The 18289-nt window shown below is 43.4% G+C and overlaps 1 protein-coding gene across 16 annotated transcripts; it reads right to left on the bottom strand.

Moving 5' to 3' along the window:
• Positions 1-248: 248 nt before the first annotated feature.
• Positions 249-12476, bottom strand: Ccdc190 (coiled-coil domain containing 190). 16 transcript variants are annotated; one of them, XM_076941551.1, is made up of 9 exons: positions 12390-12476; positions 11446-11559; positions 10927-11045; positions 8347-8403; positions 5339-5411; positions 3840-3927; positions 2669-2939; positions 1224-1347; positions 249-943 (listed from the first exon to the last, which is right to left on the bottom strand). In XM_076941551.1, exons 6-9 carry the CDS (start codon positions 3912-3914, stop codon positions 385-387), a joined length of 1029 nt encoding a protein of 342 aa, XP_076797666.1. In that variant the 5' UTR covers positions 3915-3927; positions 5339-5411; positions 8347-8403; positions 10927-11045; positions 11446-11559; positions 12390-12476; the 3' UTR covers positions 249-384. The 16 variants fall into 16 exon arrangements, with proteins under 16 accessions (XP_076797666.1, XP_076797665.1, XP_076797675.1 ...); XM_076941550.1 differs by having other exon boundaries at positions 12228-12410; XM_076941560.1 differs by having other exon boundaries at positions 2669-2859; positions 12228-12410.
• Between the last annotated feature and the right edge of the window lie 5813 nt (positions 12477-18289).

The raw sequence follows: 18289 nt of genomic DNA, 5'->3' as shown, positions 1-18289 counted from the left end.
TATGCAAACCCCCAAAGAAAGGAAAACTAGGCAAACAGCTATGCCATTTGGCCAGCAGGTGGCAGTATAAGCATCTCCTATACAGGACAGACCTTCGGACAAACAAGACTTTCTTCTTCAAAATAAACCTAGGTTCGCAACTTAAAATATTTTCATAATATTTTCCCTCTCCTTCTCTTTCATAGTAGCCTTGTTTATTAAGAGAAAGACCATCTAGAGAGCAGGGGCCCTGAGGTTGCAAAAGAAAGTTTGTCATGCATTTCTGTTTATTTCTGTGCATTGCTATGGCAGCTATTTGATGGGTCACATTTCCATAGTGATTACAGATTATCTTCTGGTCAGGCGTCATTACACAGCCAGAGAGGAAGGGACTTGGCACCATTTTCACAGCTTTTCCCCTGCTCTGGGTAGTGAGTAGTCTCTGTGTCCAAATATCTCCCCGATGCTAAGTAATCTCTCAGACTCAGGGGTCACCCTGTGGCGGAGATAGTGGGCATTTTTGGCCTTTGCGAACAGCTCTAGGAAGGTTGGCTTTGTGCATTCATCTTTGAGGCTTCCTGTATAGTCCATGGAGCTGGGGAGATTTTGTACATCAGCATCCCCGTGTGGCTTCTTATTGGCATTTTTGGATCTAGTCTCATTAGTAGATGCTGATCTTCTCTCACCATCTGGGCTGGACACGCGGATGTCTTCTGTCTTGTTGATGGACACCTCTTGGTTGTGACGTGAGACAGAGACATCCTTGCTGGGGTCCATGTCCTTCAGTGGATTTGCGGGCTTTCCCTCCCGGGCTGGTGAGTTCCCTTCCTTGAAGTAGCTGGTTCTCTCACCTTGAGATGATAGGCGCTCTTGGTTTCTCAGGGCATCTTTAAGGGCAGGGTCATGTGAAGAGGGCACCTGAATCTTAGTTTTAACTTCTTGTGTAATACTGGTTTTCAGTATCCTGGGGAGTTGGAGGGGGGAGATAAAAGGAAGAAATAAATGACTTTGAAAAATTAGGAGGCTCCTGCTTCCACCTTTCTGGTTATTAGACTGTGGTTCCTTTCAGTGTGGTTTCAGTTGAGGTGGTAAAGTAGGTGAGAAGGGATGGAGGGTGAGGGGCAGGAGTGTACATGTCCAGGAAGGAGTGGGAAGAATGTTCTCAGATGGAAGGGGATGTTTTAGAGAGATTGGTTGGGAAGTGGGATTCAGCATCATGCCCAAACACTTAATCACATCCTTACCTAATTTTAGGCTCCGGGACTTCGTGCCTTTGTCTTGTTTGTGGTGAGACGGTGACAACACCTTTCGATCTCTTCTGAATTTCATGTCCCACATAAGAAGATAACCTTTTATTGATGATATCCACTAAGAAATAATTAACAAACAATAGGCTTGAAGAGCCCTCGATGCTCAATCATGAGGATCAAGAGTCTGGATCCAAGATGCTCCAAGACCTCTTTTGGTCTCTGTCAGTATTTGCACACCCATGTGCTCATACAGTCACTCAGACATCCACACAGACACATATGCACATAAATAAAATAAGGTTTAAAATAAGTTAATGTGGACTGAATTATGTAAAATTTCATTTGTTGGGGTCCTAGTCCTTAGTTTGCAATTATGACATGGCTTACAAATAGGCTTTTTGTAGAGATGATCAAAGGAATATGAGGACATTATGGTGGGTCCTGGCCATTGTGATGGGGTCCTTATGACAACAGCAATTTGAGCAGACACACAGATTGGGCAGGATGAAGGGACCTGTCGCCTACACATTAAAGAAAAAGCCTGCTCCTGCCTCACAACCAAGGAAACCAACCCTGTTCACATGCCCATTTTGACTTTTGTGCTTCAGATGTTGGCACAAGGAAGGTACATGGATGGAGCTGTGTGGTTTTGGAACTTTACTGCGAAGCCCTAGAAAAGGAGTATAATAGGAGAGGAAAATGGAAGCTGGAGTCTGGACTTTCAGAGTGCTGGTGCATGAGGATGTACTGATTCCTTTCACATGTTGCAATACTCTAAGATGGTAGACAGAAACAGCAAGGTTCCACAGGTCTGACTGTTTGCCTAGAACATGTCAGAGAGGATTTAGACACCAAGATCAGATGTTGCAACTTCCTCAGGCCTGGTGGGGTTTGTTCTAATGTTTTACTTGGCAGGTGCAAACGTTTAAAAAAGAAAATAACTGGGCGTGAACATTTTGTCTGTTTACTACAGGTGTGTGCCTGCCTTTTACCCATGGCAAGGGTTTGCAACTGCCTGAGGCCAGGATTCAGTGAATTTCAAATTTTTCCAGGTTATGTTCTGGGTCCCTGTTGTCACAGCTGAAGAGAACACACTGACTCTATTAGTTTTCAAGGCATTTAAGACTGAGTCATTTGGAATGGAAAATCTTGCATTGGTTTGTGTTTGAATGGGAATCACTTAAAGTTACAGTGGTTAGGGCTGGGGGTGTTGTTTAGTGGTAGATTGCTTGCTAAACATGAAAAAGGCCCTGGACTCAAACCTGAGCACTAGGCCAACTGTCCCCCCCCCCCCCCAAACCCAAACCAGAAATCCCAGCTAAGAATAACAACCAAATGCCTATCAAACTACCACCACCAAACAAAATCCAGGACACTCCCCCTGTAAATTGCTCCTTAGGACCGGAAGTGGAGGCATATTGCCCCTCGTGGGGCCTTACCTTGCTGCAGGCGCTGCAGTTCTTTCTGAAGCTGCCTCTTCTCCCTGGCGAGTGACTTCATGTGATAGAGACAGACGACCTCCAGCCTCTGCAGTCTAAGGCTGAGTCTGGCTTCAGCTTGCCTGGCACTCTTTCTCTCCAAGTCGAACTGCTTATACAGAGGTCCCCTCACCATGTTTCTGTCCATCTTCCTCATGTGTTGGAGACAGTAAAGAAAGTGTCTTCCAGGTACCACAGATAATCTAAAAGACCAAGGCCAGCATGGCTGCCTCTGGTCATTGGTCACCGATTAGTTTGAAATCTAATTTTATTAAATTTTAAACTGCCTAGTCAGATGAAGTCCCCACATCCAAACCCACACTTCTACCTTCCTAAGCCCAACAACACTCCCAGGAAGGGACACATCTTTGATATGTTAAGTTTAAGACCTAAAGTGAGTCCCTGCCAGTACTTACCTCAGGGCTACCTGCAGGATAGAGGTCACTTGCTCTCTCTAAGGCATTGTGGTAATAACTTAGTAAAACATTAGAATGAAAGAAGGGCATTAACCCACAGCCAAACTGGGGACTCTTCTGGAAGAATAGGAGGAAGGATTACAGCCCCTAAGGTGGTAAGAACTCCATAGGAAGACTAACAGAATCAACTAACCTGGATCCTTGGGGCTCTCAGAGACTGAACCGCCAACCAAAGAACATAACCAGGCTGGACCTAGGCCTCTGCACAGATGTAAGAGATGTGCAGCTTGGTCTTTATGTGGGTCCCAAACAACTGGAGTGGGGACTCTCCCAAGAGTGCCTGTCTGTGGGATACGCTCTTCTAGCTGGGCTGTCTTGTCTGGCCTCAGTGGGAAAGGAAGTGCCCAGCCTCACAGAGATTTGGAGTGCCAGGGTAGGAGGATAGGGGTCGGGGGAGGGTTACCCACTCAGAGGGGAAGTGGGGAGGGGAGGAAGGATTGTGGAAAGGGGTGAGAGGGAGAGAGTCAGTGAGTGGAATGTAAAGTGAATAAGTTAAAAAAAAAGAGTTGAAATGTCAAAAAAGTGGGTTGGGTGAGGGGCGATAATGCGGGACACAAGGCAGCTCTAATTTAAGAGCCTAATTCAAGTCAGCTTGATTTAGATTCTAGAGTACAGCTTACAGCTTCACCCAAGAGCACGGTGGTGGTAGCACTTACCTGCAAACCCTGCTTCTCACCAGGAGAATCTTTGTTTCTTTGGCTGCGGCAGGCAGCTGGACTTGTTTTCTTCATTAAATGTGTGAGCCTGTGTAAAGGGGGGGAGACTTTTGAAGGGGGCTGCTAGGAGAAGGTTGACTACATTTGAAAGCTCCGTCTTTTCCTCTTGCTTCCCCTGGTTAGGAATGTTGCCTCCTCGAGCCATGGGTACCAGTCCCTCTCGAAGAGATCACATCTCTAACCTGTTTTGAGAGTAAAGGAAGCCTGCCAACGTCCAGCCCTCCCCGGAGGCCTGGTGCTCCTAGGTCGTGTCCATGGGAGCCAAGAATGAAAGCAAAGAGGCCCTCACTGTTTGTAACCAATCTCTTTTTTTCCACCTCCCCCTGCTTCTCTTCTACCTCCCCCCCACCCCCACCCAATCTCCCACCCCGTTCCTGGCTTCTTGGAAACCAAAAGAAAGCACCCTGTCCTCCTATTGGTGACCCAGCACATTTGCACAGACGGGCATTGAATTTGCTTATTCTATTACTGCACTCCACCCTGTTTCTAGTCTTCCAGCTTCATCTGGTGCATTTCAAAGTGCATTTAAATTTTCAAAGGACTGGACATAGCTCGAGATGAAGTGATATACATTTCTGAGTCGGCTTTTGTCTTCATGTTTGGATAGCTGCAGCACAGGGTAGAGCTGAACTATTGGTCATAGAAGATACTAGTTGGGACTCTTACTGTTTTCTTGGGGATCCTACTGAAAAGAAGCAGTAATATTCCACAGTCTAAAGACAGCTTTCCACACTGGGGCCCAGTAATCCCCTGGGAGTTTATGAAAGGCAGCTAAGCAGTCACTACTACTCACAGTCACCACCCAGCAAACAAACTATTCTAAAGAGATTACTCGGGAGATGAGAGAAAGAACTGAGTCATTGTTCTACTAAGTAGAGAAGGATGCCTTCCAGAGCTTCTCCCATGCACAAGTTCTTCATCTCCAGGATTTAAACAAAGAGGGTGCAGCCTCCAAGACAATTACTACAGAAAGTGGGGTGCCACATAAGGGAAACTGACACTCCATTCCCCATCTGGAGACCTGGTGAAGTGCATAGCAATAGAGCTTTGTTGTCCCTGGAGCTGAGGACATTGTGGCACTTCTCGTACAATTGGTGTGCCATCATCTAGAAAAAGTACAGATGGGGAGGAGTTTGCAGAACTAACGAAGGGCCCTTAGTGTGGCATGTACCATGGCTGTCTGGTCCTCTTGAGAGGGACTTGGAGACACTGACTCCATATGAGGAGTCAAGGAGAAAAGTTGCTGAAGGCGGTACCTCATTCCTATCTCTGGCCACTACACACATGTGCATGAACACGTATACCCCCCCCCATACACACGTGTACACATGCATGTTCACATTCCCACTGTACTCCACCAATAGGAGAAGAAGAATGACAGGCCATCACTCTCCGTCCCTTTCCCCACATCCCTAGAGTACAAGGCAAGAAGGTCTGACCTGCAGATGAGACTGGATCTTTAAATCGGGCTGAGGCTTCTTACAGACAGCAACATGCAAGCTCTGGCCACATCTCAAGGGAGAAGAGAGAAAAGAGGCTCATTGAAGACCTGCCTAGGCATGCTCATGGCAGCTTTACATAGCAGTCTTCAACTGGAAACAAACTGTCTGGCCAGTGGGTAAGTGAATTGGGAAGCAAGTTGTGATTTATTCTCCTAAGAGGATACTGCTTAGTAATAAAGGAAATGCGATATATGAAACCCATGAATGGATCCCACAGACACCCTGGTGGTGAAAGGAGCTAGATACAAAAGAGAAACTGGCTCCCAATATCTGGAAAAGTATAACATTAATCCATAGCAACCAAGACCGGCTTGGTGGCTTCCAAGATGGAGAGGTGATATATGTGAAATATTAAAACAGGCACAATTAATCTGTAGCAAAAAAACCAGCTCCGTGGCTTCTAGGATAGAGAGGTGCAGATGAAGACTGATTATGTAAATGGAAGAGGGAGGTTCTGGGGAAAGAAGGGTGTTGATTACATTTGCATACATTTGTCAAAGCCAACGACCTGTATGCCTAAACTCTGGATCTTAATGCATATAAATTTTATCTTAGTAAAGTTGATTATAAAAAGAAACCCCACATAACTGCAAAAAAAGATTCAGGGAGCTTTGCTTGGTACAAGAAGGATTGCTGCTTCTGATAACCAGAAAGTCAACCAAATGTACACAAAAGAACTGTTTTCATAGATTGGAAATAGGCGGGGCAAGTGTGAGCCCTGTGAGATAAGAAATAACTTGAGGAAAGCAAGCTCAACAGAGCCCAGCAGGCTCTGAGCTGGATGGAGAGTGGAGGTTCAGTGAGCTGTGGTGGTGGCTAGCACTGACAGACTATCGGAGCAGAAGTAAATGCATGCACACAGACACACACATGGACACAGATACCCAGACACACACAAACACAGACACACTCACAGACACACACAGACATACAAGTACACACATACAGACACACACACACACAGACACACACAGACACTCACACACACATGGACACAGATACTCAGACACACACAAACATAGCCACATTCACAGACACACACAGACACATAAGTACACACATACAGACATACACACATGGACACAGATACCCAGACACACATACACACACACAGACACACACAGACACACATGAAAGAGAGAGATGGAGAAAGCTGCACACCTGTAGAACCTTTGTTTGACCCTGCCCTGTTGATGTAAGAGTGAAATATCTAAATGCTTGGACATGAATAATAATAACAATGATAATAATAATGATAATAACAATAACAACAACAGTACATCTATTCATCAAAATTACTTCTCAGTGAAAGAGCGATACTGATACATGCAGCAATGCAGATTATTAATCTCTGAGGGATTATGCTAAAGGAAAATTTCCATACAAAAGACTCCACGCCTTGTGATGTCAAACATGAAAGTACCAGCAACTGTGAACTTAAAGTGGTTAAAGTTGATTTATAGCTGTTTGTCGTTGAGATGGGGCATGTGGGTTCACTTTAAAGAGCAAGAGGTTGGGGTAGCACAGGGAATGTTCTGTGTTGGGCTTATGGTTGTGTCTATATGGATGCATTTGTTTATCAACCTCTTTAAAATGAATGTAGATTATATATCCAAAAAATTGAGTTTTAAAATATACCTGGGGGTGACGGTGGGTGGGCTGTGAGATGGCTCAGTAGGTAAAGGTACCTGCCACCAGGCCTGAAGACATGGGCTCAATCCCTGTGACTCACATGGTGGAAGGAGAAAACCAAATTCTACAAGCTGTTCTCTGACCTCCACACACACACTGTGGCATCTGTGTGCTCTCACACACAAACACTATTAAATCATAAACGATCCTCAGTATTCCAGAGACTCAGCATCATTGTGGAAAGCCACCACAGGCTGGCTACATTTAGACTGCGTAGGCAACAGTTCACGGTCTGAGCATCTGCCATGTGTTCTCTCATGAACTGTATTTTTAAGTTAAAGAGTTGGTGAGGGGACTTAGCTCACAGGTACAGATGCAAGCCTGAAAGGAGGAAACCTACAGGAGGTAAGCGGCCTAGACAATGGCTCTAGCCTTAAGTGAGAGCTTCAGGGGAAGATTCATAGGGAAGCTTCAGCTGACACCACCTGAACCCACTGATTAATTGTGTCATTAAGACAAGGGCTGAGAAATGTACTTGCATAAAGAACTCTTACATTGAATTTATGCTAACCTTGGGTTCTGACTGCCATTCAGAGACTTATAAAGAAATTTATAACCAATATGAGAAGGCCTATTAAAATACATAGATTATCCTAGAGAACTATCTGATTCTCTTGACAAATCAATAGCTATATATTACAAGCTTAAAAAATGATACTGAAGCTGCTTATACTAACAACCAAACAGTATGTGGATGTAGAAGGAGCTAAGGTTGGAGGAGTAAGGAGAGGAAGAGGAAAAGGAAGAGGAGGAGCTAGAGAGCAGAGATGTAGGAGGATGGAGAGCCACGCAGGTATAGAGAGCAGTCCTGGGTAACAACTTATATTTAGGTTAGCTAATTGGGAAATAACTCTCTTTGTATGGGCATATTGTTATTAAGCATTACTAAACATATAAAGCCTTTGATTAATCTTTAAGCATTAGAGTCTCATTTTCCTGCCGGGCCTGCATGGATGGCGGAATGGTCTGGGTAATGCCCAGCCTTGTGGAGACATCGTGGAAGATTGGCAGAGCCATCTCCCATGCTGGTGTCTCATGGGTAGCAGGGCTGGTGTTTCTGGCTGGCTGTTTCTAGCTGCAGCGTGCACATGACCTCTGGCCACAGAACATGGTGGCTGAGCTAGGCAGAGCTGCCACAGCTTAGATAGTTGGCTTGACAAGCAGACGTTTTAAAATAATTATTACAACATGTGGACGTGAGCGTGTGTGTGTGTGTGTGTGTGTGTGTGTGTTGTGGATGTCTGTAAACTTACATTTGAAGGTGCTGGCAGATGTAGAGTCCTAGTTTACAGATGGCCATATGGTGTCCCCTATAGTGAGAAGAACAAGACAGTTCACTAGGGCATTTCTCTCAAGGGCACCTGTCTTATTTATGATGTCATCTGTGCCATGATGTAATCTACTTACAATGTCTGAACTGTGAGGGTAGAGATTCCCACCTTACACCTTGGTGGTCATGCCAATATGGTCCTTCACAACTGGACATACACATTAAACGACACAACCTTTTTTATGTATTCTAAAACCTTCCATTAAAAAATACTAAAACAAGTATATGAGTGACTTGTGCACAAGACTAAATGACACAAAAGTTGTAAAATATTGATAATTGTTGAAACTGGAATATGTGCACAAATTCTACACATGGGTAGCAAAGACAGTTTCAGACAAGACTAAAAAGGAAGAAAAATATTATGTCTTTGCTAAATTAACCTCTACATGGATGTGTGAAGTGGAAACTTCTGGTTTCTTTGAAAAGTCAGTTATGTCAAATGATGCTCTCTGCTGGGGCACACAGGTGAAAGAATGCTTTGCTAAAGCAGACATGTGAACGAATGTTTTGCTGAAGCAAACACAGGTGAAAGAATGTTTTGCTGTAGCAAGCACATGAAAACATGCATGATGTTTAGAAGGACTATAAATATGACTCCACAGACAGTAGGAGCTCCAACATTGGTTTGCCTTGTTCTGCCTCCCTAGCCTTCACTGACCACACCCATGTATTGGTTCACCTTACATTATGTTGTTGAGCTTTGCATGTGGTGATGTCATAGAGAGAAACTCGCCAAAGAACTTCTCGTGAGGTTCCTGTGACTTCTTGCTGCTTCCGCAGCCTCGGGCTGGTTGGCAAACCTTCTTCTGGATTGAACTGTAGTTGTTGATTCATGTGTGGTGTCTACCGAGTGGAATGGACTGCAGCTGCTGATTCATGTTTGGTTTTTGCTACAGGACTGAACTGAGAACAATGAAGATTTGAATTGCCCTAAAGAACTATTTCTAAGCAGGTCCAGTTCCCTGGTATCCTATAACCTTTCTTCCCCACTACCTCTGGTGGGTGGTGGGCTAGAGCAAGGTTGAGAAATACATATACCTACAGATGTGTTTGAGGCAGAAAAAAAGTTCCTCGGTGTAAGGTTGGCGTACAGAGAGATGGTGAGTGCAGAGAGTATCACATGTATTGATGTGTGAAAATGAAGACTGTTTTAATAAAGCTGGGACTTGGGAAAATGAAACATCTAATACATTGTAACAAACCACAGAGGTTTAAAAAATAGATCAGGAATGTTTTCCAGCTTTTATTTTTACTTTCCAAGAGAAACCTAAGGATGCTCATTAACACTTTACTTTTATAAATTGTGATTAATACTGTAATTTCTTGGATGACAGCTAAAAAGATTAAGTTCAAGAAAAAGTATTGGTGAAAGAATCAAAACACACCCACAAAGCAATGAATCTGAGATGGAGAGACAGGGAAAACAGTGTACATGATAGGATGGAAATTTAAGTTCAAATATCTGTTATTATTCATGCAAATGAGTAATTGTTTTGCTGAACAATCAACAGCTGCCAGTTTGAGTTAAAAACATGAGGCAACAGTACATGAAACAAAAATGGTTACAAATGTAAATTCAAATGAAAGTAGTAAGATTATGTGAGGTTTTATTTTTTTTAATTCAGATAAATGATGGCTACTGAGGTAATACAGAATATTCTGATATTGTTAGAAGCTTCCCAAGATACAAGATATTTGTATACAGTTTATAGTCATTTGGTCACATCGAGCTGCAAGAGAGTCTGAGCAATGTATGTCCCCCTCCCCACAATGATGTATCGATTTCATTAATTTGATTTCATTAATTTAGGGAATGGGGTTTTGTATTAGGAGAGAACCAAAAATTTCTGCCACACAGATTAATATATGCATATAATAATTAGATTGCTAAGATTCATTGTCTGTTCATCACTTCAATATGTAACAGACTATAGTTAAATAAATGCTGCTCACCACAAACACTCTTAAAAACGGAAATGCAAAGTCTAAAATCACATGGCAGCACTAACATATAAGGTGGCTAAATGGTCAGAGTATGCTACTTTTAAAGATTATATTTGAAGTGAAGCAAAAGTGCATTTACATAAATATTCTTGTAAAGAAATTTACAAAGTAGCCTCATTTGGCTTTTGGGTACCAGTCTGGAAAAAAAAAAGTGAGAGAAAGACACATTTTTTTTTCAGGAGAGACTTCTGCCTTATTTTTCCCCTGAAATATTTGCATTTTCCTAAGACCATGTGGACCCCAGCACTCTTGGTTATAGCACGGGCTAGCTTACTTCCTTTTCTGACTATTCTGGCTATGTTAGCCTTTGGTTCCTGTTAGAGGAGGGGAGTGTCTCTAGGGGACAGACAAGTGGCCTCGTTTTCCAGAGAGGATACCCAGAGTCTTTTCTCTGTGCTACAATTTATACGTCTGAAGCACAGAACACATTTGACATTAATATCTACACTAAGTCTTTCAACAATTAAAAACCAATTAAAACACAAGAATCCAGTACCTTCAACTATTCATCCACTTGATCCACTGTTGTTGCCAACTCTTTTAAGAAAGGGATTTATTTATTTTTCTTCAAGGAGCAGAGTGACTCATTCATGATAAGAGTTCAATAAATGTTTGCTGAATGACATATGAGAAAAAAGCAACTTAAATAAATTCCACTGGAAACTTATGCAACAACTTTTGCATTTTCTATTAAATACAAAACAAACCAAACAAAAAAAACTCCACCAGTGCTTCTGTAAATGAAACTGGAAGGATAAGTGTTCTTTTAAAATAATGCCAAATACCAATAAATATTTTAAACTTAGGAGACCATGGTTGCTTAGATTCTCATAGGCTCCTTGTGAATCAGCTCACACTGGCTGGCTACAGGTTGGTTCATTTCCTAAATTTCATATGCCCTCAATTTGCTCATCTTGGATCCACAGCCCAGGTTCTCTCCTGGTGGAACCTGAAACCTTGCTGAGTTTGGGGAACCAGCTGCTTTCTGCCAGGATGCAGCAAGGGATCAAGATACCTTGTTTCTGTTTTGGGGATGGCTATGCCAGGAAAGCCACCAGGCAGGTCTCCGTTTCTGGTAATGACTTTCCATCTGTAGTCACATAGTGATCAGATAACAGCAGTGGCCACCCTTATTGGAGACAAAGTACACACATTTATTAAACTAACAAACTCCTAATCTCTTCATGAGTTTAATGAGTAACTTTAGATAACGTGGCATCTCCATAGTGACACAGTCCTGTAATACCCACCTTAACCTACAAAGCTAAGCAGCCACTCTTTTCCCCTGGTCTACGTTCTGAGAAGAAACTGTATGAATTTTCGGTGGCTGCCATAATAAGTTACTCCAACTGGCTAGTTTGAAACAGTGATTTTTTTTTTTTTTTTTTTTTTTTTTTTTTTTTTTTTTTTTGTGGTGGACCCAGACGCAGTAGAGGGTCTGCCACCTGCAGGCTTTCAAGAGAATCACACCCATCTTTTCCTGTTTTTGGTAGCTCTAGAACACTGGTCTCAAACTGTGGGTCCTGAATCTGTGGGTCCAGAACCTGTGGGTCCTGAACCCCCAAAGAAGGTATCAGATAGCCTGCATAGTAGCAAAATTTACAGTTATGAAGTACAATGAAATAACTTTATTGTTAGGGTGGGATCATTGCAACGTGAAGAACTTAAGAGTTGCAGCATTTGGAAGTTTGAGAACCTCTGGGTTAGAGGCTGGCTTGTGGGAGCACAGTTCTAAGCTCTACTGGGAACTTTTCATACCCTTCTCCCTCCTGTGCCTGATTTTCTGTCTCTCCTTACCTTTTAAAATCCCCAGCCATGTTGGATTAGCCACTGCCTTGTGCAGTCATCTTGATCAGGTTACACTCACAAAGACTCTATTTCTAAACAACCTCGCCTCATTTTTCTGCTGTTGTAATAAAGTACTACAGCTAAAAGCAACTTAAGAGAGAAAGGGCTTACTTTGGCGCACAGTTTGCGGTACACAGCCCATTGCGCCAAGGAAGTCAAGGCGACGGGAGCAGGAAGCAGTTAGTCACATGACCACATGACCTGTAGGTCAGGCTGTAAAGATGGCTGCACCATAGTGCTCAGCTTGCGTTCTCCATTATACAGTCAGTAGGGCAGAACGTTTACTAGTGGGATTAGAGCTCTGCTATAGCAGATCCAGAGAGCTCTCTCATCCCTTCTGTCAAGTGAGAACACAACAAAGAGAAGGCTGTTTGTGGACCAGGAAGTGGGTCCACACCTATCTGGCACCAAATCTGCCCATACTTTGATCTCAACCTCCAGCTCGATGAGAAAAAAGATTTTATTGTTTGTAAGCTCCCATGTCTGTGGAGGTGTGTGGAACACAGTATAAAGGGGCTAAGCTAGGAGGCTGAAATCTGCATTAGGGAAGACATTGCTGTTTGGAAAACCCGAGTGCCTTGTCAAGATTGATCGCTTCTTTTCCTAACTGTTCATTCTTTTAAAAGATTAAATATTTTTATTTTAAATTATGAGTATGTATGTGTGTCTGTTTGTGGGTATGTGCGCATGTGTGTAGGTACCTATGGTGGCCAGAGGGTGTTGGATTCCCTGGAGCTGGTGTTCCAGGTGGTTGCCAACTGTCTGGTGATGGTGCTGGGGACTGAACCTGGATCTTCTGGAAGTAATCTCTCTTAATCACTGAGCCCCTAACTGTTCATGTTTAAGTACCAGAGCCAAGGAAGGATTCCATTCCCTCTCTGGAACATCCATTGAGGAACTGTCTCTGCTACAATCAGAAACCCTTTTCATACACAGCTATCATCCTTACTGAGTTGATGCTACATATGGACCTTGAGCATTGCACTGCACTGGGGAGACAGTGATGAGAGAGGTGCAAATGACTTTTGCTTTTAGGAAGTGAAGATCAGCCTCCAGTGGTGGTGGCTGTGGTGGCCACCACAGGCCACACACTTTTAATCTTGGGAGGCAGAGACAGGTGGATCTCTGTGAGTTCTAGCCTAGCCTGGTTTACAGAGCTAGTTTTAGGACAGCCAACGCTACACAGAGAAGCCCTGTCTCAAAAAACAAAACAAACACAAAACTGGAGCTCAAACAGGAACACAGCAAGTGGAACAATGAAGGTATTACAAGTTTATTTATCTCTTTCAAAGCTCCTGTGAACAAGGAAGGATGCTTAGAAATAAATGTCTTGACCCTAACTGGTGTTTATTCTGGAATTAGCAGTGCCATTTCAGCCAATGACGGTGCCATTGGTAATTAAAGTCAAGAAATAAAACGGACTTTATAGAAATGACGTCAGGGATATTGATTTACACATAGAATTGTAGACATTTTAAGGAAAAGTTACATTAGCCTCCACAGGTATTGAAGGTGAATTAAGGGGAAATAATAGGAAATGTGCATTGAAGTAAAAATGCCTGCTGTTGTCTACCTCCATCCTAGTCTACCCCAGCACAATCCCTAAGCCTAAAGCCATCGATTCCCTTTCTCCTTCCTTCGGTCAAAGGTGCACCGGAGCTTCTGCTTCTGCCTGAGATGTCAGAGTTCTCTAAATACAGTAAGGGAATTGTAAAGAGTAGTATCCTTGGGGAATGAAGGGCTTCTACTTTTTAAAGCCAGACCCTTTGGGCGGCTTGTATTAGGTTGAGTTTGCCATATGGAAGCTGCTGAGACCCTGCCCGCAGATTCTGTTGTGCTTTTCGACAGAGTTTAAAATCATTCAATTCAGAACTGTTGAACTTTGAACTTGTATTGGAATTTAGAGCACGGGCTACAAAAGTAACCAAGCCTCATATTAGGCTGAATTTTTCAGTTGGATTCCTTTCATTTCCGCCTTGTGAAAATTTGTAGTAGTTCCTGACTCTGGCACTGGGTGGCGCCCCAAAACCACGTACTCACTTAGCTGAGAGAAGACAGAATTTCAGGAAATTGAAATCGGTCAGAAACTCCTGGACCAGAGAGCCTTAGAAGGAGTTAGAACAGAAAAGATACCCTCTCTGGCCTAACAAAGTAGCCCTTTCCATCCCCCTTTACGTTGATGATTTATTTCTTCTGAAAGCATAATATACTGTTTTACAGAGTTGGGGTTGCATGCTTCAAGACCTCTTACATGGAAGCATAATTTTTCCGTGCTAGAGGTCTGGAAGCATTTAAACTCCCTGCTCTTTTTGTCCGTGCTGTCGATTGTTTTTTGAGATAGAGACTTGTAACAAACACAGAAATATTACAAACAAACTTGTAATGTTCCTTCTTCAGTGTCCCACCTGATGGAATATAAGCCCATGCAATCACACTTGGCAAAGCACAGAATTATGTGTTGAGGATCAATTTTCTTTTGTCAGAGTAGAAAATAAAATAAATATTTTTTAGTGTCAATTTTTAAAAATTTTATTTCTAGAGGGTCCTGCCTGAAAACTCATGTCAATTCTTCCTTCTAAACTCCAGAGCTCATTTTGAGTGACGCTCATAAAATAAAAATGAGACCTTTAAAAAAAACCCCAAATGCCAAAAAACAAAAACAAAACAAAACAAAACAAAACAAAACAAAAAACACCAGAAGAATGAAAAACAAACAAACCTCCTGCAGACTGCTGTTATACTATTTATCTACTTCAGCCTGAGGTGCTTAATGCAACTGAAGACTTTCTGTCTTCCCTCCCTCCCTCCCTCCCTCCTCCCTCCCTCCCTCTCTTCCTTTCTTCCTTCATTCCTTCCTGTCTAATAGAAAGAAATTAATTGTCTCCAGGAAGCTGTTATTGGTATAGGAAACATTACTTCTTGAGGATTTTTTGATTAATTAATTAATTAACTTTCCATCCCAATGCCAGTCCTCTTCTCCCAGATTTCCCCCCTTCCAGCTCATGCCCCTACTCCCCCTCCCCCTCTCCTTTGAGAAGGGGGAGCTCCCCCTGAGCACCCCACCATCCTCAGCACTGTCGTTACGGGACTAGGAGCATCCTCTCTCACTGAGGCCAGACAAGGCGGCCCAGTTAGGGGAAAGCGGATCCACAGGCAGGCAACAAATTCTGGGACAGCCCCCACTTCAGTAGTTGGGAGAATGTAGCCATCCTTTCTGTCTCCCAGCATAGCTTCCTTGGGGATGGGTCCCTGCCTCCCTCTAGATGGCTCTCTATGCCTGTGCCCTTGGCTGTAGACTGAGGCTTTGTCAGTTTTTGCAGTTTGGAATTGGGTTCACCCAGCAACTGTGTAATCCACTTCACTTGTTTGTGGTAATTCGGTTTCTCATTTTAAGGAACGCCTCAGGGTTTAGACATCTGGGGGGCATGTTCTCTCTTTATTTGGATATAAGCCTACCTTCCCAAAGGCCCAGGTGACCCAGTAGTCCCTTCTTTTGTGCTTCTGGCCTCCCTGAGGACAGCTGTCTCTTCTACCTCTCAAGCTCTGCACAGGAAGAGTCATTCTCACCCCCACTTCTCCTCTTAGTTCACTTTCTATACTTAAGCCTTCAGCCTCTAGTTCAGCTTAGCAATTGTTTTTCATGGGTCTTAGAGGCAGACTTAGGAGACAGTGCATGCGTGTGTTTAAATGTAAGGAACCCTCTTCACAACCCAAGCAAAGCTGTTAGCAACTTGCCCAATGCACAGTTACCCACCCATTTCCAATCAATTTGATCCACTTCATTGTCAAAGACCTGCTCCATAACACCTACTTTGCCGTGGAGGTGGCAAGAATCAACCCTCTGCAATCTTACTCCTCCAGCAGCTTAAAGATAAGGGAAGAGGATAAACGTCTAATCAATAACCAAGAAACAGCGAGCTTTTAATGAGAGTCATAGGCAGAGACGTGACAGAAGCAAGAGAAGAATCTGGATAGTTGTTGAGGAACAACTTTGATCCTGGGCTTCATGCGAACAGTGAGGTGGGATTTTCATTCATGTGTTACTTTCAACCTGTTTCTTGCCTCATTTTGACCATCTACAGAAGGGGAGAACACAGGTGTGTTTGCTCACAGACAAGTGCCCCCAGTTAGTCTCCTTCTATTTTTCTGTCTAAGGCCTGGGCTGCTTACAGATGTGACTATTACTAGTCCAAATGGCTTTATACTTGACAGTCCCAGATGTTCTCAAATCTCTCACTTATCCCTGTTTTAATGAAAGCCCCTTTGTCTACAGGAGTCCTGAGAAAATGATTCCAAAACCATGTACGTGCAGGCACACACTCCTTACAGGTAGGCATGCGAAGATTGAAGAGCAGGGTGAGGGATGAAAGAGCCTGCTAGCCTTCTGCCAGAAGCCTCATGCTGCCTGGGTCATATACCCCCAGGCTTCTCTTCTCTGAAGCCCATGGGAGAGATGTCTCCTGTCCCAAACCAGATGCCTCCCAAGTGTGTAATTGCAAAGCGTGAGACAGCTGGCTTGAGAAAGGCTGGTGTTTATAACCAGACTCCGCTGCCTGTTATGGCTCTAATGGGCTCTCTGAGTCCAGATGGCCACCCCTTGGCCAGCTTACATCTGGCTGAGAATGCAGAGAAGCACGTAGCTGGATGGAGTGCTGGAAATGTCCCTTTGGGGGACGTGCTGATGGAAGGGACTTAAGGGACTGTTTATAGCACACTCCTCAAGCATCTGGGGTGCTTCTCTCCTGGTGCTCAGCCCCACTGTCCCCCAACCTCCCCAGATCCCAAACACAGAGACCAAAGCTCAAACCAGACATGAGGCTCCCTCTGCTTCTCTTCCTGTGATAGCAGAAACCAGACCTTCCTCACGGAAACATCATGCAGTCTTCACTTTGATCTTTGCTGCGTGAGATTCTTCTTGGAGTCTGCTGACGAGCCTAGTAGTTGCAGCTTTGCCCTTTTGTCCCTACCAATAGTTCAAAAGATCAGGGTTACTTCCCATTTGTATGATGGTCTTGAAAATATTTATGAAACCATATCAGATCGCCTACAGACTTTACAGATAGGCAGCATCCTCTGTGTTCTCACACGTGGAGATTAAACCTCTGTCTGTCTTCCTATCTCTTTCCATATGTGTTTGTGTGTGTATACACACATATGTATATACGAATACATATGTGTGTATACACATATGTGTATACACACATATATGTGTATATGTGTGTATACACATATATGTATATAATATATGTATAGATATGTGTATACACACATATATGTATATATATATATATGTATGTATGAACACACACATATATTCAATAAAATATCTACTATGGAGAACTTCTGACTTCAAGGCTAGAGATTTACTTACAGGAGTTGCTCTTCTCTCCTGTTTGCCTCTTCTCTTAGGGGCCATAACTTAAAATGATTCAATCATAAACAGTTAAAGGAAGATGAAGATCAAAATTCAGGTTTTCAGCTCAATCATTCCTGTGTGTGTGTGTGTGTGCGCGCGTGCGTGTGCGTGTGCGTGTGCGTGTGAGTGTGCGTGTGCGTGTGTTCTAGTTTACCCTCAGCTACTATGTGAGGTTCTCTCCTGAGCATGTGAAAGCCGACTGTAGCACACACTGGGTCAGCAGTAGAGAATTATAAGCTATTAGAACCAGGAAGAGGTTTGAGCCTGTGATTATTATACAAACCAACAACAACAGTTTACAACACTCCATTCCTATACTAGGTCAGCTTAGACCCTGCAGTTTGATCTCTGTGTCCTTCCTTATCCTACCAGGATCCAAGTCTAGCTTAGAACAGACTGAACATGACAGGCACTTCATTGCAGACACAGACTGATGGCTGGCTCTGTTCGCCCCTCAGAGTTGGCTCAGTGCTAAGTTCCCAAGTTCGTTGTTCCATGTGTCTATGCATCTACCTATGCACCGCAATTCTCTCTTCTTTGGGGGATGCTGAGACTCCGGGCTCTTGTTTCTGATAATTGGAGCACTGTTTCCTGG

This window comes from Arvicanthis niloticus, chromosome 10 (genome assembly GCF_011762505.2).
Source record: "Arvicanthis niloticus isolate mArvNil1 chromosome 10, mArvNil1.pat.X, whole genome shotgun sequence".
NCBI lineage: Eukaryota > Metazoa > Chordata > Mammalia > Rodentia > Muridae > Arvicanthis > Arvicanthis niloticus.
Note: the sequence above shows the minus strand (reverse complement) of the source record. Positions and strands in the feature narration are given on the sequence as shown.